General features: G+C 43.6%; 1 protein-coding gene across 1 annotated transcript; it reads left to right on the top strand.

The window, feature by feature from the left end:
- The first annotated feature begins 204 nt into the window (after positions 1 to 204).
- On the top strand, positions 205 to 9,249 carry LOC124461982. Its single transcript, XM_047013382.1, has 2 exons — positions 205 to 312; positions 8,276 to 9,249. The coding sequence occupies exon 2, from the start codon at positions 8,310 to 8,312 to the stop codon at positions 9,174 to 9,176; it is 867 nt and encodes a 288-aa protein (XP_046869338.1). The 5' UTR covers positions 205 to 312; positions 8,276 to 8,309; the 3' UTR covers positions 9,177 to 9,249.
- Positions 9,250 to 23,263: the final 14,014 nt, after the last annotated feature.

Below are 23,263 nucleotides of genomic sequence, written 5' to 3' on the forward strand. Positions count from 1 at the left end.
CCGATGGTGCCCATCGCTCTCCCCACGAAAGAACTCCCCACACTCCGCTCCAAGCGGGGCTTGGTGCCCTGCTCTTAAGCTAAGCTAGAGTTAGTTGAAGTTTATACCTGAATACATCAAGTGAAGTGAAATTACTCTCTGCGTGTCAAAAAATTTACTGGGAGGAAAAAGGGAAACGGAAAAGTTCACCTAGCTGCCATCAACCAGAAGGAAGTTCGACCCCCCTACACAAACATTTGGTCCTTCGAGCCGGATACTAAGATCCTCTCGAACCACTAGCATCGGTGGAATTTCATCCATATTTCAAGCTAAGTAATTTTTTTTGCAAATTATAGGTATATGAGTACATGTACATGCCTCCAGCATCCGTACCCATACTCACATACATATAATTGTTGCCATTGATTCTCCTAATCCAAGTAAAAATTACTTTCGCGCAAATTTTTCCTCCTCAAAGGAGAGAAAATTTTGGTCCCCAAATTTTCATACATATATATGTGTCCAGTACATAAGGCGCCATATTGGTTCGCCCACTTCAAGTTTTTTTCTCGCACTTTGGCATATATAGGCCAAGTATATAAGGCGCCATATTTTATTTGCCTATTTCCAATATATATTTTTTCGCAATTTCAAAAAAATATTAACACATATGTATGTATGCAGTGAATCAAACCTACGGAAAAAGTGATCTCCTACATATAAGATATATATATGCAAGCAGAGTGTGTGAATGTGACAAAAATTACAAACATATCCAGTGCTACATTAAATCCAAAAATAAAGGTTTTGTGCAAATACAGTCCACTCCTGGGAAAAGTGTGCGCGCAGTGAAAGGTGGTTTCAACGAAGAGAAGAAAATTTTCAATACGAATAATAAAGATTTAAAAAAAAAAAAAAAAACGAAAGTGAACCACCCTCTCACATATAAAAGCCACACTTAGACATTTCTGGTGACCAGACACCCTATAAAGTTGGGGGCATATCGGTTAGACACAGCAAAAGAAATCATATTAAAAAAAAAAAAAAAACCATTAATTTATATAAAGAAATCCGATCCATTCACACCTCTGCATATCGCCATTCCATATTTTCATATTTAAAAAAAAAAAGGAAAAAAAAAAAAGAAATTTTTAAATACATATATATATACTCCAACATTTTACATATCCAAACACATACATATATATACATATTTTTCCATACATAAAATTTTACATATATATATTCATATCCATATACATATACATATTTTTTTTCCATACATAAAATTTTACATATTGATTCTCATATACATATCCATACATACATACATATATTCCACAAAAATTTCTAATTTTTTCGCACACAAATATATTTTTCCATCACCGCGAACAAATCCCGCTATCCCTTGCAGCCTATATACATACATACATACGTGCATACATAAGTACCGCTTAACTGCAGTATACCAGCACAGCTGCAAGCTCATGTGCCAAAGACCGGCACAAAGCAAACGACCAAAAGTAGCTGTGCTGTATACCCTAGGTTGGCAGGCACTTTGTGGGGTATATATGTTGAAGGGTCACGTTGAGGAAAAAATCGAATAATATTTAATTGGTAAAAATTTGTGTTCCGCGTTTTTGTTTATTCTATTCCCACGCGTTCCAAGTCGTATCTTTGGAGTTAGATTCCAATTCCAAAGTGTTTCCACCCGTTCCAAGTCGCATTTTTTGGAGTTATATTTCAATTCCAAAATATTCCCACGTGTTCCAAGTCGTATTTTTGGAGTTATATTTCAATTCCAAAATATTCCCACGTGTTCCAAGTCGTTTTGTTGGAGTTATATTTCAATTCCAAAGTATTCCCACGCGTTCCAAGTCGTATCTTTGGAGTTAGATTCCAATTCCAAAGTGCTTCCACGCGTTCCAAGTCGCATTTTTTGGAGTTATATTTCAATTCCAAAATATTCCCACGTGTTCCAAGTCGTATTTTTGGAGTTATATTTCAAGTCCAAAATATTCCCACGTGTTCCAAGTCGTATTTTTGGAGTTATATTTCAAGTCCAAAATATTCCCACGTGTTCCAAGTCGTATTTTTGGAGTTATATTTCAATTCCAAAGTATTCCCACGTGTTCCAAGTCGTATCTTTGTAGTTAGATTCCAATTCCAAAGTGTTTCCAAGCGTTTCAAGTCGTATCTTTGGTTCTATTGCAATTCCAAAGTATTCCCACACGTTCCAAGTCGCATCTGTGGAGTTATATTGCAATTCCAAAGTATTCCCACTCGTTCCAAGTCGCATCTTTGGAGTTATATTGCAATTCCAAAGTATTCCCACACGTTCCAAGTCGTATCTTTGGAGTTAGATTCCTATTCCAAAGTATTTCCAAGCGTTTCAAGTCGTATCTTTGGTTCTATTTCAATTCCAAAGTGGTTCCACCCGCTCCAAGTCGCATCTTTGTAGTTATATTTGAATTCCAAGGTGTTCCAAGCCGTTCCTAGGGTTTTTTGGCAGTGTTCCAAGTCATTCCAAACGTTCCAGCTCGTTTTCTGGTTTTTCAATCTATTTCAAGGCGTTTCAAAGCCGTTCTTCAAGTGGTTTGGTAGTGTTCCAGTTTTTCCCAAACGTTCCAGTTCGTCTTTTTGGCTAATTTTCAAGCCGTGCCAAGCCAGCTCACCACTTTATAACCGCCACTCTCTGGGGTTATGAGCACGAGCCCGTCAAAAGACGAGAAAGCAGCTGAGAACACTGCAGCCCCGAGCAAATCCTCAATTGCTGCTCCAGGTCAGCGCCAGAGGAGTACCAGCCCTACTACTCCTCCTTCCCGAGCATTTCAGACCCTCTCTAGTCCACTAACTCTCAAGTCCGCACCATCGAGCACGACCTTTCAGCAAGCCACGTCAGAGCCACGACGAGCAAGCCAAAAAGAGGTCAAATCATTGGTACCACTTCCACAGATTTTGGTAACCGCCCCAAGAGTCACTCGGTCCGAGACCAAAAGGGTTTTAGCTGCTTCCACCATGGCTTTGAAGAAGTTTGTTTCCATTTGCGATAAACTAAGTCAGTTTGAAGTCGACACCCACGTCACGTCACTGTCCGAGGTCAGCGTATTTACGCTCCAAGTCCGTCGTGATCGAGTTCAAGCGTTGTGGGAGAAGGTCGAGCAGGAATATGAGAAATGCGAGGCACTCACAGATGGTAAAGACGATAACTCTGAAGATTTAGCCATCCAAGCTAAATATGACAAATGCTATCAAGTTTACGAGCGATGCACGGCTCGATTAAACGAGCTTATCCATGAAGGGTCTGCTCCGACTCCTCCGAACCGTCATGCGCCTACCTCTGCACCAGCAGAACGAGGCTGTCGATTGCCACCCATTGACACAGAAGTCTTTACGGGAGATTATTTAAAATGGCCCACGTTCCGTGACTTGTTTACAGCCATTTACATAAGCGATTCGCGAATTTCCCCTGTTGAAAAGCTGTACCATCTCCTAGCGAAAACGAGGGGTGAAGCCAACCTCATTGTAGCAAAATTCCCGCTTACAAATGATGGTTTTGAAACGGCATGGAATGCACTTAAACAGCGTTTCGAAAATAAGCGACTTATCGTGAACAGCCAATTCCGAGCACTTCTTGACCTGCCTCAAATTTCCCATGAGTCCGGAAAAGCATTACAGGATCATCAGAATGCTCTGCAGGCATCCATTCGCGCTTTTGAGCACTGTGGCCTGCCAGTAACCACTTGGGGAGGCATGTTCGTATTTTTCTGTTCCATCAAATTGCCAAAGAATACCCTTTCATTATGGGAGCAATCTCTGGGAGACAAGACTGCCATTCCAGAGTGGCAAATGATGGACGATTTCCTCACTGAGCGGTTCCGTACGCTCGAAGCGGTGGAAAATACAACTGCAATGGCTATTTCGGTTCCCACATCGAAACCTCCACGAAATCCGATTCCAGCCACCCGAAAGGCTAATACATTTGAAGCCAAGGTGACCACCAAACCAAAATCCTGTGATCTCTGTATGAAGGAGAATCACCCGGTGCGTCGATGTCCCCGCTTCCTTCAGATGACGGTGCCAGAGAGGGTGGCATACATAAAGAAAAAGTCCCTTTGTCTGAACTGTTTCGCAAGAGGACATCAAGTAAAAGATTGTCCGAGTCAGCACAATTGCTTCACGTGCAAGGGGCGTCACAATACGCTCTTGCACAAGGACGCCCGACCGGAGAATAATCCAACGTCGGTCCCAGCTCAGCCCAGTTCGCACAATATTGTCCGGACTTACTTTACCTCTGAGGCAAGGTCCTCACGAGATAAGTTGCTAGGTACAGCGATCGTGGACTTTTGGCACAAGGGCACTACTTATGCTTCACGGGCGCTATTAGACCCGGCTTCTGAAGCCAATTTCATATCCGAAAGAATGTTCCGACTCATGAAGTTACCATTCCAAACTGTCAGGGCCGAAGTGACAGGCATTAACGGAAAGGTCAATAGAACCTTGAAGGTCTGTCACATAAGCATTCAGTCATCGCATGGACCTCCAGTCCAGATCGAGATAGAAGCGTTTGTCTTGTCCCAAGTTGCTGATGATTTGCCGTCATGTACGATAGCCCAAGCCACACTGGAAGGAATGCCCAATATTCCTCTAGCCGACCCCTCCTTCAGATTAAAGGCAAAGATCGATCTACTCCTTGGCATTGATGTAATACCAGCGGTGACTCTTTCCGGCATCCAGACCGAAGTGTGCGGATCTTTAATGGCTCAAGAGACGAGATTCGGTTGGGTCATTTCAGGCCCGTTGCAAGGGGTCCCCGTCAGTTCATGTGCCGCGTTCACCACGAGGGTCGCAGTTAGCAGAGAAGAGGGACTTGAAACTCTTCTCACAAGGTTTTGGGAGGTGGAGGATCTACCGGGCAAACCGGTAGAAGATTCTGACTCTGTTTGCGAGGTCAATTTCCAGAAGACCACAAGAAGAGATGTTTCGGGGAGATATACGGTCTCACTTCCGTTTCGAGATCCAACCAACATCAACCTTGGTCATTCCAGACCAGGGGCATTGGCTCAGTTCCTAAAAAACGAAAGCCGACTCCTTAAAAATATTCCGGCAAAAACTGAGTATGACGCCGTCATCCAAGAATATTTGGACTTGGGCCACATGCGTCAGGTTCCATTTGACGGCACTAATAACAATTTTTATTTGCCACACCATGCGGTTTTCAAGCCCTACAGCACCACAACAAAGGTACGGGTAGTTTTTAACGCCTCTAGCAAGTCCACCAACGGAGTAAGTCTCAACGACATACTTTACCCTGGTCCGGTACTTCAGTCCGATCTCACTACTCAGATTCTCAAGTGGCGTTTTTTCCGAGTAGTTTTCAATGCCGACATCACAAAAATGTACCGCCAAATTATGGTCGATCCAATCCATACGCCATTTCAGAGGATCCTGTTCCGAAATAAAGAGGGGCAACTTGGTGATTACGAGCTGAATACCGTCACGTTTGGCATTAACTGTGCTCCGTTCTTAGCCATCCGAGTACTTCAGCAACTCGCAAGTGATGTACAATCCAAATTTCCTTTGGCTAGCGATATTATCAAGTCCTATATGTATGTCGATGATGTCCTGGCAGGGGCTCATAATGAAACAACGGCAATCGCAATGGTCAATGAACTTCAAGACGCTCTTGGTTCAGCTGGCTTTCCCTTGCGCAAGTGGACATCGAATGTAAAGAGTGTGCTCAGTTGTATTCCAAAGAGTTATTTACTGAATGCTGATTTCCTCGACATCGAAGAGGCCAGCACAGCGAAAACACTGGGAATCCGATGGAAAGCGACTACGGATGAGTTTTATTTTGTCATCTCACCCCAAGATGTCAAGTCAGCTTATACTAAGCGAGAAGTCCTCGGGCAGATCGCCAAGTTATTCGATCCCGCTGGCTGGCTGGCTCCCTTTGTGATTCAAGCCAAGGTGTTTATGCAAGAGCTCTGGTTACAAGAGCTAGGGTGGGATGATCAATTGCCCAGTGAACTCCATCACAGGTGGCAGGATTTTACAAAGAGCTACTCCTTCCTTGACCAGATCCGAATTCCACGATGGGTTCTTCATGACCCAAATTCCGACATCCAATTCCATTGTTTTTGCGATGCGTCACAGCGGGCTTATGGTGCCGCAATTTACGTGCGCGTTAGCAATGACCAAGGCATATCATGCTGCCTTCTTGCAGCGAAATCTAGAGTCGCCCCGGTTAAAACGGTTTCATTGCCCCGCCTTGAATTATGCGGAGCTACACTTTTAGCGGAACTGGCAGCTGCAGTTCTTCCGCAACTTCCAGTTGATAATGCGGAGGCTTTTTATTGGTCAGATTCCACCGTCGTACTGTCGTGGTTAAATAAGCCACCCTGCACATGGACAACGTTTGTCGCAAATCGGGTAGCAAAGATTGTGACGGCAACAAATGACGCCCCATGGAATCACGTTCGTTCAGAGGACAACCCAGCAGATCTCCCTAGCCGCGGCCTGAGTGCGCAGGAATTGGTACACAAGGATTTGTGGTGGCACGGCCCACCATGGCTACGGGAACCACAAGAGTCCTGGCAGCGAGCGACACCACTCCCACTAGACACTGCCTTGGAGAAGCGGGTAGTGAAGGTCCACGTCGCGATCGCTAAGCCAGCCAACGAGATATTATCTCGTTTTTCCAATCTGGCACGTGCCTTACGAGTGATAGCATATGTGATCCGTTTCGGCAGAAGGTGTCGTAAACTTCCAAGCGATTACTCCGGGGAGGTGACCTCTAGCGAGATCAATCAAGTACTCCAGGCGTTGATCCGAGTCACTCAGCGTGATTACTTTCCGACGGAACATCGGTGTCTACAGCAGAAGAAATCTCTGCCCACGTCTAGCACCATTCTCAATTTGAATCCTTTCATTGACGTATCAGGTGTGATCCGAGCATGTGGGCGCGTGCAACAAGCAGCGGCCCTTAGTTACGATGAGCGTAACCCCATTCTGTTGCCAGTAGTAAGTCCGTTGTCCCGGCTGTTGGTGCTTTTCACGCATCAGATCTCTCTCCATGGGGGCAGCCAACTGGTAGTCCGTCTCATCGGACAGAGATACTGGATTCCAAGACTGCGGAATCTAGTTAAATCGGTGGTCAACTCATGCAAGGTCTGTGTGATTTACAAAAGAAGGCTGCAATCACAGCTAATGGGCACCCTTCCGTCCCAGCGAACTACTGTCGCACGTCCTTTCACGACCACCGGGATAGATTTCGCAGGTCTTTGCGACCTCAAGAGTTTCACCGGCCGCGCTTGCCGCATATCAAAGGGATATGTGTGTGTCTTTGTTTGCTTTTCCACCAAAGCCATTCACCTTGAGGCAACTTCGGATTTGAGTACCGAAGCATTTCTGGCAGCATTCGCTCGCTTTGTATCGAGGCGAGGGTGTCCCCAGCAAGTGCAGTCCGACAACGGAAAAAACTTCGTAGGTGCATCCAGAGTGCTTGAAAAAGATTTCCTAAATTCTACCCAGCAGAAAATATTATCCCACTACAGCCATCAGAATCTGTCCTGGCATTTCATCCCTCCCGGGGCACCACACATGGGAGGGTTGTGGGAGGCTGGAGTTAAGAGTTTTAAAACTCTGTTCTACAAGGCCACTTCCAACCAAAGGTATACTTTTGAAGAGTTCTCTACGCTGCTGGCTAAGGTAGAGGCGTGTTTGAACTCGCGGCCGATTTCTCCTCTGTCTGAAGACCCCACCGACTCTTTAGCTTTGACCCCAGGCCATTTCCTAGTTGGCGGTCCATTGCTATCCGTGACGGAACCTGAAATCAAGGATCAGGTACCGTCTATCATTAACCGGTGGCAGCGTCTGAAGGCCGTGAGTCAGCATTTCTGCACCCGATGGAAAGACGAGTATCTGAAGGAGCTACATAAGCGCAATAAGTGGCGATTCCCTTCTAAAAATCTTGAAGTGGGCGATCTGGTGGTACTCAAAGACGACAATCTTCCATTTAATGAATGGCGTCTCGGGCGAATCCACCAGACACACCCTGGCAGTGACGGCAATGTCCGCGTCGTCGAACTGCTTACCGCTCGCGGTATTGTGAAGCGTCCCGTCGCAAAGTTGATCTTTCTTCCTCCAGAAGAAAGAATTCAAACCCATTACGTAAAACTACAGTAGCGTCCAGCACTTGGTCCTTCCTTCCAAGTAAGAAGGGCCGAGCTGCCAGTAGTAATATGTGTTCTATCGTCCTATATTAATCCGCTTTCTTCATTATTTGTCCCGGCAGCTTCCTGATATTCGTCAACCTAGATCCCGTTTCCATGGCTCCGAGACCGCGTTCAGTACAGGCATCGAAAGAGGAGCGCAGATGTTCGCGAGGAACTGAGTCCTTCCGTTGCCGAGTCTGTCGCGGAATCCATCCTCTGAAGCGATGCCGTCGCTTCCTGCGGCTGAACGTGGAGAAGAGGATGAGGGCAGTGCTGGCGAATAAGTACTGCGCCAATTGCCTGGCCCACCAACATTCCGGAGGAAGCTGCTTAAGCGGTGATAAGTGCCGAATCTGTGAGGAGGATCACCACACGCTGCTTCACTTCCATGAACAGCCACGTCGACGCACTCCAAGCTCCGTCGTACGCCGAGTCACCCCCGAGTCCTCCAGACGAAGGGTCGCGCCAACGCCAGCCTCCGATCCGAAACTGACCTTGACCACACTGCTGCAGCACCGCAATCCGCATCTGATGCCCACGGCGATGGTGCGTATTGAGACGGAGGGAAAAACCTTCGACGTGAAGGCCCTGGTGGACCCTTGTTCTGCGGTATCGTCGATGGCGACGTCATTGGCCACGGCCTTCAAGTTGACAGCCGTCAATATAGGGGCAGAGAAAGCGGTGGCAGCAGTGATCCGGTCCCCAATCAGTGAAGGATGGCGATTGGAGGCGATCCTGAAGGTGGTCGATGGCTTGTGCTGCCGCACTCCAAGCGCTCCGGTGGACCCACAGATCGCCAAAAAGTTTGAGGGCATCGTCCTGGCGGATGAGACGTTCTACCGACCGTCGTCAGTGTCTCTGGTCCTGGGCGCGGATGTGATCACGGAGGTCATGCTAGAAGGGAGTCTACCTGGGGTTGGCGGGCGGCCGATTGCGATGCGCACAGTTTTTGGCTGGACCCTGTCCGGAGCGTGCCATTAAACTGCCTGGGTCTTGCACTCCTGCAAGGGGGGGAGCATGTTTATGCCCAACCGGGCAACACAAGGGTTAAAGGAGGCGGAAGCTTTCACCTCGCGCCGCTCTCCCGATGGTGCCCATCGCTCTCCCCACGAAAGAACTCCCCACACTCCGCTCCAAGCGGGGCTTGGTGCCCTGCTCTTAAGCTAAGCTAGAGTTAGTTGAAGTTTATACCTGAATACATCAAGTGAAGTGAAATTACTCTCTGCGTGTCAAAAAATTTACTGGGAGGAAAAAGGGAAACGGAAAAGTTCACCTAGCTGCCATCAACCAGAAGGAAGTTCGACCCCCCTACACAAACACAGTATAAGGCCTGTTGGGCGCCAGTTAGTATGTTCCACCTTGCCCTCTGACTGCATTTGTGACGTCACCAGTGTAGCGGCGGGTAGAGTTGTATATCAAAATGTTTAGGGCAGAGGACTTGACTTCGTCCTCTTGCTGAACGCTTGGCCCTGTGGCTCAACGGTGTATTAATAAGGCAAATATTTAACGCCAGTGTGCCGGAGTAAATGTTAATTGATCAATATCATTATTAGCCAATCGTCTGACAAAAACTGATTATAAGAGTGGAATAAAATAAAGACTAAAGCTAAGTACTTAAACTGGAAATACGAATCTACACCCAAATACATATGAAGTACATAAAAGATCATGCCACGGGCTTGTGGTCAGCAAAGCGGACTTAGCATATTCCCGACAAGAACTCAACGTTTGCGACACAACTAAAACGGCTGGCCGTTGCTTCGGCCAATGCTATTTTGATTACGTTGCATTTGTATAGCGCGGGTTGCTCGAATTCATTGGGAGGGCCGTTCGTTGACTTGGCTGTTAACTTATATACTTAACACAGCACGAAAACTAATATCTTCCAGAAATTACCACAGCAACCACATAGGCACGTTGCCTGGGTCCATAACCTATTGTAATAATAAAACAGAATGTGTGTGGATGGTTGTGCAGTTAATTCGCGACTAACTTTTTGTCTCTCATCGAGTCATTGTTCTTTTTAACGCATCTCGTGAGAGAGTATACAAATACTTATATATATTCATATGTGTGTGATCATGCATGCATTGAGTTGAGAGAGAATTATTTCAACGTAAACATTAAGAATATTTTAAATAAACCCGCTCCTCGTCTCAGTGAATTTGATCACACTAAAAGGGTATAAAATACTAAGGCGGGGTACGGGCAGTCAATAAGAAAATAAAATCCGAAAATATAAAGACAAGCCCAAGGGATTAATTACGGAAAAAGTAGAGTTTACAAACCAGGTGTGGGGTTTGCCCTAAAGGAAGTATTTTCATGAAATACAACGAGATCATTAAATTAAATAAAACCCCATTGTTTGAGTTGCTAGCGGCCAAGGAAGTACCTTGCGACAAAGAAGCGTCAATTTACTAATTGCGGGCATTGGTAAAAGCAGTCATGTCAGAGAATCAGTCTCTGTAGGAGTGAAACCGACGAATTGGCTTCGATTCTTACAAGGGGAACTTCAGGCACCGGGTACGAGTTTTTCACCCGAACAACCCGAACATCTTCTGTACTTTTGCGATTTTTTGTCACTGTTTAAAACCGAAGCATTTTGCGTGTGTGTACCGTTATCCCCTGTGCATTAAAATAAAATCATCATTAGTTTTAACCGAAGCTCTCGCGCGTTTTAATTCATCATGCACTCACCAGACCCTGAAGAATTTGGCACCCGCCAAATTGTACACCATAAATTGTTCCGCCCCTCCACGAACATTGGTCCTTCGAGCCGGATATCCTTTCGCTCCTCCAGCTTGCATCGGCGGAATTCCTTATAAGTACAAAATTTCTTTATTCACATTTCATTTGCCCCTACATACTAATAAAAGTGTGAGGTTTTCCCGCTCTTCCATAGCGACCTACACACTTTTATATACTTGTATGTACATACCTGATCTGTTCCAAGGTTACATGGAAGTTCCCAATCCTTAGTGTGTTTGTCCAACGTTTTTTTTCCATTCCACGACCACGCATTTTTTTTCCGCACTTGTCCAATTCCACTTTTATTCTCGCCATCTACCATACATATGTAAAACTCGTTTACACCCACATGTACATGTATTTTCCACAGCTGTTTGCCAAGTCCTCGTAAAAGTTTAAAAGACAAAAATTATTAAAGTGTTATAGTATACAAAAAAAAAAAATTAGTAATTAAAGTGTCCACCGCGATTTCTTATGTGTTCGAATTATTTCAATTGCCATTTAATTTCCTCACGCGCGTATCCGCCCACCGGCACGTCTACTTACATACATACATCGTCATCTGTTGACGTACGCGCATATGTACATATCTATAATCACATAACTCATTTCGGTGTCGCACATTTACCACAAAAAAAGAACAAAATTTAAAATAGTAATTAAAGTATGCACCGCGATTTCTTATGTGTTCGAACTGTTTCCATCGCCCAATTAATTTCCTCACGCGCGTATCCGCAAACCGCTGCACTTACTGATGCACGCACATATGTACATATCCACATACCCATAATCCATTTCGGTGTCGCACATTTATTTAACACAAAAAAAGGGAGAGGAAAGGAACCCAACACCCAACTAAATAACAAATTACTTACGTTTTTGTGAACAACACGCGAATTACCTTCGGGAGCTAGATGGTTTAAATGAGGGTGTGTGAGATGTGTGTGTATTTAATTTTTCCCAGAGTAACTCAAACGTCTGTTCGATTCAAATGTTAAAACAGAAGTGTATTATTAATAATGTTTTTGGGTCTATACATTTTGCCTGTCTTTGTGTGTCTGTTACAATCGAATTAATGCGTGTGTATGTATGTTTTATGTATGTATGTTTTATGTATGTATGTTTTATGTATGTATGTTTTATGTATGTATGTTTTATGTATGTAAATTATTTATTTCCAACTTTTCCCTCTGACGGCAGTTGTCACGTCACCGGTGTAGCGGCGGGTAGAGTTGTATATCAAAATGATTATGGTGGAGGACTTGACTTCGTCCTCTTGCTGAACGGTTGGCCTTGTGGCTCAACGGTGTATTAATAAGGCAAATAGTTAACGGCAGTGTGCCGGAGTAAATGTTAAATGATTAATATCTTTATTAGTCAATCGTCTGACAGAAACTGATTAGAAGAATGGAATGAAATAAAGGCTAAAGCTAAGTACATAAAACAGGAAATACGAATCTACACAAAATACATAAGAAGTACATAGAAAATCATGCGACGGGCTTGTGGTCAGCAAAGCCGACTCAGCATATTCCCAACAAGAACTCAACGCTTGCGACACAACTAAAACGGCTTACCGTTGCTTCGGCCAATGCTATTTTGATTACGTTGCATTTGTATAGCGCGGGTTGCTCGAAATCATTGCGAGGGCCGTTCGTTGACTTGGCTGTTAACTAGTCCCCCTTAAGTTTGTTGCCGTCCTCGGTGACACTTGCAATGGTAGGCTAAGAACTTGGTCGTGTCCTGTAATATTCAGCAATGGTGATGCTGCGATGCCTGGACTTTTCTTCACAACACCGTTGTAGTTAATGTATGTGGTATCGTTTATGGTCGCGAAGTGTTCGAATGTGACGAGGTGTGTACCTCTGACTGTCATCAGTGGGCCGTCATCTATTCTTTTTCCTGCTGGTATCTCATTGACGATGATTATCCTTCGTCGACTACGGTAACTGGTTCCAGGTGGCTTGGCTGTGTGTGGCATGCTGCTAAACCTCCAGAGTGTAATCTGCTGGCGCAAGTGTCATGAGCCGACTTCTTGCAGAACGTCGCATAGTTGGTTGTAGCGCACTCTGTTACTGCTAGAACTCCATTGTTGCATTCAGCTACTACGTTATCATGTACTTGCAGAACAGTGTTATTGTGGGCAACAGGGAATATTATAACCTTCTTACAAATAGTCTTAACATTAGGATATTTAATTATTATGTGGATTACGCTATCTGATTGAAATATTTTTATTTTTGACACTGCCATTAAACTAACTATTGGGACTTCTGTGAGCTGTTTGGTAAAAATGGATTTCAAATCTTCGTGGTCGAGAATCGCTGGGTTTATTAGATTTGGCAAGCGTTATAGTGAGCATAAGGTTTTGGATTTCGGTGGATAACATTCTATTGCGCGCAAGTAAGGTTTCATACAAATGAGGGGAGTCTACAAACTCGCCTTTCTTTTCTTTAATTATTTTATTTACTGTATCAGTTAATAGGTTGATTTGTTTTTGCGCTTCAGTGATTACTATTACTTGTCTGTTGTTTGATTCTACGAGCTCGGCTTCGGTAATCTTAATCCTTTCTAAGTCTGACGCATCGGCGTGCCTGCGACGACTTTCAACGCTGTTCCTAAAAGTCTAAACTTCTGGCCATTCTATGGTGTGCCGTTAGGCTAGAAAAATACTCTGGATATGATCGATATCTACATCTAACATTTTCGCATATGTGACTGAGGGAAAGTTCTGACAATTTTATTGTATTATCTATCATGCTCGCGGAATTGGATAAATTTGTAGAGTGTTTTACGTACTTATGTTGTTCCATACGAAGACGGTGCCATCCAACACAGGAATATATCTTGCGTGCGAGAAATCGGTGAGAAGTGCGCGAGTTGTGGCAAAGTATTAGGGTTACTCCGACGAACCTGAATGAACGATTAGACTCAATTTTAGTAGCTTTCTGTAATAATCTTATGTGGTATGACTATGTTTACTCACATTGTCCTTATGACCACCTCCTTAAAGTACAGACGTTCCAGGTCTGCTTGTATGGCGCCTCCGTGCACAGGGGATAGTTTGTTACTAATCTTCTGTTATTTTTGAGGTAACTTTCTCACTACCTCAAACACTCTGTTTTGTCTGTTTGGTTGTATCTGGCTAATTGGTCTTGTTGGGCTTTTATTAACGACTTTTGATTTCTTGCTTAGTTTCATCTGGTATAGAGTGGATTACATCGAGTGGCTTATGTCCTGTTACTGAGTGTATAGTTTTATTATATTCTATCGTTGCTCTCATGATAGCTTGAACTGTATCGCTAATTTTTTTGTCCAATTTTAAACACCTGGCAATTTCTATTAATGTACTGTGGAAGCGCTCCACTTGCCCATTGGAGCAGCTATGTAGTGGGGGGCGTTCACCACGTCGATGTTAAACTGATTCTTCAACAATGAAGTGATCGTTTCGGAATTAAACGATGGTTCATTATCGCAATAAATAGTTTTTGTGTCCGGAAAGGTATTAATTATCAGTAAAATGGGGTTGACAATATCGGTTATTGATCGAGAAGCTAAAGGCTGGACAACGGTGAATTTGGAAAATTTATCAATACAAGTTAGGAAAAGCTTCTGATCGGTAGAAAATATGTCAATGTGTAACATTTCTCCAGCAAATGAGGGAATTGACGTCTCCCCGAGTTCTTGTTTTTTGGGGTGCTGTTGTACTTGGCAATAGCGCAGACCTTACAATTCATTTTTGGGAAGTAGTAGTCTCGAAGTATTTGTTTTACATTTTCTTGTGCCGCTCTATGCGCACGATTATGTTCGGTGTTGACTATTTCTACCTGTTCGTCTTTGTTAGTGATATCCGACACCATCTTTTTGCAGTGCCAGAACTTGGTTGTCGGGAACAGTGCAACTAGCTCATGTTGGAATGCAGCTAGAGTTGGGAGGTCGCAATAAAACGCGTTTACGACGTCGGGGTTTACAGCAAGTTTTAAAGTTTTTATAAGATCGGTCTTATCTATAAATTGAATTACGTGACGGGTCTTTTTGCCAAACAAAATAAATTTTCTATGCAGTGAATAACGTGATTCCTCCAAAGCTATTTGATTTCTGTAGCAATTCAATGGGTTATCGGCAGTTTCTATAGTGTATGTAAGGGATATCTCACTGTGAACAGTGGCTATGTCTGACTGCGCTGCGTCTTGGAGAGCGTTAAGCTCTTGCCTAGCTAAGGCATCTGCGACAAAATTTTCTTCCCTGGCTTATAGTGTAACTGGGCGTTATATTGTTCGATAAACGCCTTCCACCTCTTGATTTTCGCATTCGTGTTTTCTCAGACACTGCGAATGTGAGCGGTTGATGATCTGTAAAAATATGCAACTCTTTTGTACCGTAAAGATAATTCTGTAGTTTGCAGAGAGCCCACACAATCGCTAACAACTCTCTTTCGTTGGTAGCATAATGAGTTTCGCACGTTTTTAGCGTAACAATAAAACCTAAGTATTCAACACTTTCTTTGAAAAACCTTGTCTTTTCTTTAGAGACCCTCATGTTAGCCTCACAAAGTTGCTGAAGTACTATGTCAATATGGCGGACGTGATCCGCGGCATTTTCGGAGAAGATAATTACGCCATCAACATAGACGTAACATAGCTTGCCAATTTGTTCTCGCAAGACATCGTCGATTGCTCTTTGAAAAATGCTACCCGCATTTTTTAAACCAAAAGGTAGTCGACAGAACTCGTACTTTCCGCCATTTACTGAGAAGGACGTCTTTTCCCGATCGCCCTCCGCCAGGTAAATCTGGTGGTACCCGGATTTAAGATCTAAGGTTGTGAAAAACTTAGCTTTTCCGAGGTTAGCTAAAATCAGTTGAATACTTGGCATCGAATAACGGTCGGCGACGGATTTCTCATTAACTTCCTAAAGTCAATGACAAGCCGCTTGTTCTTATTACCGTTGGCGTCTGTCCCCTTCTTATCAACAACCCAGGCCGGGCTGTTATACGCAGATCTTGATGGCCTTATGATGCCATCTTTTAGCAGCTGTGCGACTTCGTTGTTTACAAAATCTGACACGCCTACCGGGTACGGATAGAGCTTTGAATATATCTTCTTATTGTCTACAGTTCGGATTCTAGCAACGACTGAAGTATTATAAGGCAGCGCCTCGTTAGGGGTCGCGAATGCACTAATTCTTTTTAGTATCATTTTCTTAAATTCGGCTCTTACAGAATTTGGGACTACGATATCATCGACACGTGTAAAGTTCACATTATCGCACGGATGGTGTTTGAGTACCTCCGATGTATTACCGTAGTTTATAGTATTTTCCCTTAGGTCCATGGTTACCCCCGCCTGCGTGAGCAGATCGAAGCCTATTATTGCGTCAAAGGTGTCCAGGGTATCTAATAAGAAAAACGTGGCAACCTTCCCAAAAATTACCATTGAACATTTTTGCTGGATTTTACTGGACCCATGAATGGAGTTCACAGTAAATGGGGTTCCGACGGGTGTTACGTTTTTAACTCCTTTACGGGTTTAACGTAATTTTTTGCCGCCCCAGTGTCGACAAGGATCTTTAATGTTGGGAACATCCCCTAAAAAATTCAACAGATCGTTGCTTTCAGATCCGTCACTCTCGTCATCTATTTCTGTAAGGGTATTCTCGGCTATCTCTTCATATTTTTCATCGTCTTGGCTAGGTGCTTTTTGGGTAACATTGTTAACTCTCTGGCGCCTATTGCCCGATGTACGCTCCGAATTATTATACGTCTTTTGAGCCCCGTCTTGTGTAGATGGCCCTGTGGCTTTCCCCAGTTTGTGTTATGTCTTAACCTGGACATCGAAGGATCACGTCCATGGGTTGAGCCTGATTTCTTAACTGTGCCTCTTTGTCCTTCGACGAGGTTTTAGGGTCAGCCTGTTGTGCCCTGTTCTGTCCTTGATTCCCACAAAATGTGGGTTCTTTCCTGGCTCCTACCTTGTTTAGCCTGGTTACGACTGCCAAACTTATTATTGTCGCTGTTATGATTTCTCTCTTCTATTACTTTGGCATATGATGCAGCAAATGCACTCCTTTCAATGCTATTTTCAGCCTCACGGGCCACTGCTAGTGCGGATGGTAAATCCTTGGGCTTCGCTGGGATCACCAAGGATTTTAGGGACCTCTTGAGTCCTGCCATGAAGCATGTAATGCGTCGTCTCTAATTTCTGCACAAAGAATGGATGCAGCCTGTTCGTCATATGTCATTACTATCTTATTTGTCACGAGAGTATAGTAATAATTCATTAGGCTTAGGTCACCCTGCCTTACTAGTTCGAGTTGCTGTCTTAGTACGCGTAAGGACGTTTTGTCTGCGTATGTGCAGTCCAGTCTGGCAATAATGGCGTCGAAATTAAGCACTGTGTTGTGCGACGTAAGGTTGCTCGAGCCGGCCAGTGATTTTTTTTTAACCAGAGGGCCGGGCTAACTTCGACGCGTCAAAGTTTGTATACCTTGCAACTTTTATGGTAACTTTTCTTACTATAGCATCAAGTGGAAAAATGTTTAAGCTAAAAGGCTAATGTTTGCGAAAGAACGGCCAACAATCTTAGCATAGAAAAACTAAGATATTGATCAAAGTCACTGTTTTCCACGATCGTTCGTATGGAGCTATATGATATAGTAACCGATCTTTATCAATTCGGCAGTCATTAACAGATATATTAAACTAACAAATTTGAAAGCAATCGCGTCAAAAGTAACGAAGTTATTTACCAAAGTCACCCTTTCGAAAGATCGTTCTATGGAGCCATATGATATAGTCACCCGATCTTGATTAATTTGGCGTACTCGTTTATATGTGTAATTAACTTAAATATTAATTTCACGAGAATAGCTCACAAGTTATTAAGCAAAGTCATGTTCGTGACTTTGTATTTGTATGGAGCTATATGATATAGTGATCCGATCCGTCTGAATCCGATATACAACGCCTGCAGTATATACATGCCTACATGCAAATTTAATCTGTAGCTCTACGTCTAGGAGGATGCGTTGATCCAGACGGACGGACAGACGCACATACGGACGGACGGACGGACGGACGGACATGGCTATATGAACTCGTCTGTCATGTGATCAAGAATATATATATTTATATGGTCGGAGATGCTTTCTATGCGTTGCACACTTTGACAAATTAATATACCTTTTTGCAGGTATAAAATGGCACAGCTCGTAATGCCTACTGTATTTCTGAAAATTTCATATGCGTCTGTAGCCGCTTGTCGCCAAGACACGTACTCCTCATGATTTCCATCAAAGCTAGACTGACACTGACTTTACGATGTCTAACTTAACTTCACACTTCACACTAGGGTCAATTGTCACTCTCTGATATACCTCAACCTGTCGGGTCTCTATCCTTAAAGCAGTAACTTGCCCTCTTATGGTCTCGAGTTCCGTTCGGAACTCGTCTTTCAGCCTCCTGTCTTGTTCTAAGAGTGCACTGTTCACAGCACCTTCCACTAACGCTTTTAGCAGAGCCGGTTCCATTTCTAATTGATTGTTGACCTCTGGCCTAAATCCTATTTCTTGTTCTTCGTCACTGTCGTACTCTACCTTTATATTTCTATAAGCCCAAGTCATGAGCAACCAACGAAGCGCAAAATATTTATTTATTTTCTTGTTTTTTTCTTTTTTATTTATTTTTTTTTTTTAAAAAACGCACTTGCATGTCAACAATATCACAATTAACCTGTACCGCAATGCACAATTTCGCGCTGCCAATTCACTCACAAATTCTTTACATTCAATTTTTATATTTTTTAAATTTTCATAAAATTTTTTCAATTTTTACTAAACATTCACTTACATGTTTTTGTTTAGGGCCATGGTATTCCTATATAATAGTATATGGTAGTATATGGTGTTCCAATATCGGATTAACGGATTCCAGTAAAAAGCCTGCACTTTTCCCTCTGACGGCAGTTGTGACGTCACCGGTGTAGCGGCGGGTAGAGTTGTATATCAAAATGATTATGGTGGAGGACTTGACTTCGTCCTCTTGCTGAACGGTTGGCCTTGTGGCTCAACGGTGTATTAATAAGCAAATAGTTAACGGCAGTGTGCCGGAGTAAATGTTAAATGATTAATATCTTTATTAGTCAATCGTCTGACAGAAACTGATTATAAGAATGGAATGAAATAAAGGCTAAAGCTAAGTACATAAAACAGGAAATACGAATCTACACAAAATACATAAGAAGTACATAGAAATCATGCGACGGGCTTGTGGTCAGCAAAGCCGACTCAGCATATTCCCAACAAGAACTCAACGCTTGCGACACAACTAAAACGGCTGGTTGTTGCTTCGGCCAATGCTATTTTGATTACGTTGCATTTGTATCGCGCGGGTTGCTCGAAATCATTGCGAGGGCCGTTCGTTGACTTGGCTGTTAACTTGCATGTGTGGGTGCGTAAAATCATGCGCCTGTGTGGGTGCGTTTCCCCTCCCTTTTTGCTGTGTATGTCCATATGTGTTGGTGTTGTCTCTCTCTTTGTCCCCATTCGTTCTATATCGGATTTTTTTTTTTTTGCTGCCCGTTTCTAATGTTCTATTTTGCCTGCATATTATATGCATCGTTATGATACTCGTGTATCCGCTGCCAGTTTCTAAGTTCGTTTTCGCATGCTTGTATATGTGTCTTTACTATATTTGCAAATCTTCATCTTGCTCTGCGATGCGGTTTGTGACTTTGCTATAATTTTTGTTTCTGATACGATGTGCTTTGAGATTTTCAGCTCTATGTCATGTTTTTGAGTTTTCTCAATTGGCTGATTGGCTTGTATTTTCCGCTAGTGTTACTTCTGGCCAACTTTCATCCCAGTTGCGTTGATTTTCCCCCGTAAACTGAGCAATCATTGTTTTTACTGTTCTATTTGCTCTCTCGGTTGGATTTTCTTGTGGTGTGTACGGTGCTGTCAGTTGGTGTTGGCATCCCCATTCCTCTAGAATTTTTTTGAATATTCTGCTAGTGAATTGAACTCTATTGTCCGTTATCACCACTTTCGGAGCTCCGAATCTAGATAGTATCCTCTCTCGAAAGGCCTGAACTAGATTTTCTGCAGTTGCCTTCCGCATCGGTATCAGTTCTGTCCATTTCGAAAATCTGTCAATGATTACTAGTAGCATCGAATTTCCGTGTTTCGATCTTGGCAATGGCCCCACAAAATCAGCGCATACTGTGGCCCATGGTTCTTCCGGTATTTGTGTTAGCATCTTTCCCGCTGCCTGCTGTTGGCTGGGTTTGTATTGTTGGCATATCGTACACTTTCCTACAAATGTCCTGATATCTCGTTGTATTCCTGGTCAGTAATATCTTGCTGCGGTCCTGGCAGTAGTTCGCCTGCTTCCTATATGCCCTGCTGTTGTCGCAGTGTGGTTTTTGGCCATTACTTGATTACGTAGGGTTTTTGGCACACATAGTTTCCATGATACCACTTCTTCCTGGCCTGCTCTGTGCGGAATGTTCCTGTATACCTGGCTATTTTCTATAATGTAATCCGGATATTTCTGTGGTTGTTGTTTCATTTTTCCCATTATGTCTTGAATCCACCCACTCTCTTTGTTTGCTTGTCGTAATCTGGCACCATTGTCTACTATTCTTTTGCACTTTTCCATTGGTTGTCTTGACAAAGCATCGGCGACAATGTTTAATTTGCCCTTTCGATATGCTATTTTGAAATCGTATTGTTGCAGCTCCAGTGCCCATCGGGCTATACGGCCCGTAGGGCTCTCTATACTATTCAACCACTTCAACTCCATGTGATCTGTTACCACTTTAAATCGGTATCCTTCAAGGTATGGTTTTAGTTTGCGAATTTCCCATACTATCGCCAGACATTCTTTTTCTGTTGCCGAATAGTTCTTTTCTGCTGGGTTTAATTCTCTTGACAGGTATGATAGCACTCTCTCTCCATCCTCAGTGTTTTGTACCAAAATGGCTCCTAATCCCATGTTACTTGCATCCGTCTGGAGCACGAACATTTTTGTGAAGTCTGGACATGCCAATACCGGGCCACTCGTCAGCCTTTCCTTTACAGCATCGAATGCTGCCTGATGCTCCTCGTTCCAGTGCCACTTTGTTCTTTTCTTTAGCAGTTCGTTTAATGGGTGTGTTAGTGCTGCAAAACCCAGTACGAACCGTCTGTACCAAGATGCTACTCCTAAGTACTGGCATAATTCCTTTGTGCAAGTTGGTGGTTCTAATTGGGCTATTGCGGCCACCTTTTCTGGTTCCGTTGCAATACCGTTTTCTGTCACCAAGTGGCCTAGAAACTTTAGCTCTTTTCTAAAGAATTGGCACTTCTCGGCATTAATTCTCAAGTTTGCTTCTTTCAATCTCCTGAACACTTCTTGTAGATGATTCATGTGTTCTTTGATTGTTTTGCTCACTATCACAATGTTATCTTGGTATTCGAATGCGTTTGGTATCATTTCTGGGCCAATGACTTTTCGGGTAATACCTTTGTTTTATTGGGATATCGTCCTTCATCGTTATGCGATGTATCCCCACCTTTGACAGTCCCTTAACTTTCCCTAATTCCTTCAACTCCTGATTTAGAAAACTTTGTATTTCTTGTTGATCATTATTCTGAGTGACCATGATGAATATTCTTTCTACCAGCCTGCCCTGTATTCGCTTTACTGTCGGTATTCGCACTTTGTAGCCTCCACACGATATTTCTGTGTTCATAATCCGGAGGAAATTCCACCCTAAGATTAGCGCATCCATTCCCCGAATCTCACGTATCCTGTCCATTGCTCTTCAATGTCTCGCACCTTTCCGTCTGCCATGTATACCTGTTTGTGTGTGTTCTCCCATTCTCCCTTATTCTTCACTGTTTCCAACATCTGCTTGCTGATGAAGCTACTCGTGGCTCCGGAGTCAATTGTCGCTTTCATCTGGATTCCTGCTACTTCGATAATCGCTGACAATTGATCCTCTTCCTCTACTAGTTGACCTATTAGTGGTGAGGAGTTTGTTGGCTGGGTCCCTGCTCGCCCGGATAGGCTGGAACCGCCTTTCGTTTCCCGAACTCCAGCAACATTCTTTTGTTCTTTTTCCAATCTTTCCACACTGCCAGCAGAAATTGAGTCTCTGATTGTTGCATTCCCTGGTCCAGTGTCCGGCTCCCCCGCACCTGCGGCACGCCTGATTTGGGTTCAAGACTTTTCCGTCTTGAATGTATTTGTTTTCTTGGTTTGGTCTCGAATGATTCTCCATGCCGTTGTCCTGGCATCTTCGGCACTGTGTGACTGGTGGCCCGTGATTATTTCCTCCTCTGTGGTTTGATTGGTTGTTATGTGTTCTTTGAGCATTGTTTTCGCGATGGAAATCTAATCGCTCCTGTTCGAGCATCTCGCGTTCTTCTGCCAACTGCATCAGCTCATCTAGGTTTCTGACCCTGTGCGGCCGAACGAATATTTTAAAATCTGGAGTGCAATTTCCCAATATGACCTCCAATTGTTCGTACTCTGGTATTTTAAGGGGTCTCATCAATGTTTGCATGTCCACCATATAGTCCTTGAAGTACTCATTTCTGTTTTGTTTGCGATTTTTCACTTGATCAGCCAATTTGTTGAAGAATCCTCTCGGCAAGAAGTATTTCTTGAAGCCCTCATCAAATTCCTTCCATGTTCGCCACTGCTTATTGTTTGCGACGTACCACTTGAGTGCTCTGTCTTTCAATAGTTCTGGCATTGCTCTCGGGATCATGTCCAGCTCGATGCCATACATGTCTGTGACCACTCGATCTGTTCTATGAACTATGAATTTCCATCGAATCTGAATGTCCACTCCCTCACTTGTTTTGCCACCTTGGCGTATTCGGTGGTCCTGTTTGTTGTATGTGGTGCCGTTTTCTTGGGGTCTATCGTTTGTCTCCTTATGTCCCTCTTTGTCTCTGCGCTATCTAGGGCTCCTTCGCTTCCCCATCTTGGTGGTAAATATGGAGGAATTGCTAGCGTGGCGATGTTTATTTTCTGGAATTCCTCAGCCTCCTTGTCTATGCCATTTTCGCATGTTTTTGATGTGCTTGCTATTGTTTTCATTTTCAGATTTTTCGAGTACTTTGTCTCCAATCTATTTATTTCCTCCTTCCAGTCTGGGTCCGTTTCATTCCTTTCTACCCACTCGCCTAGCTGTTTCCTCATTTCCTCCACTGTGCCGGTTATCTCGATCCCGATCCTTTGGCCTGTCTGTCCCAGATCCTCCTTCTTCATGTGGTAAATCCATCCTTTTCCCATTTTGATCTTTTTTTGATTTACAAACTGTAGTTTTTAT

The sequence above is a fragment of the Drosophila willistoni genome, unplaced genomic scaffold, assembly GCF_018902025.1.
Source record: "Drosophila willistoni isolate 14030-0811.24 unplaced genomic scaffold, UCI_dwil_1.1 Seg79.1, whole genome shotgun sequence".
NCBI lineage: Eukaryota > Metazoa > Arthropoda > Insecta > Diptera > Drosophilidae > Drosophila > Drosophila willistoni.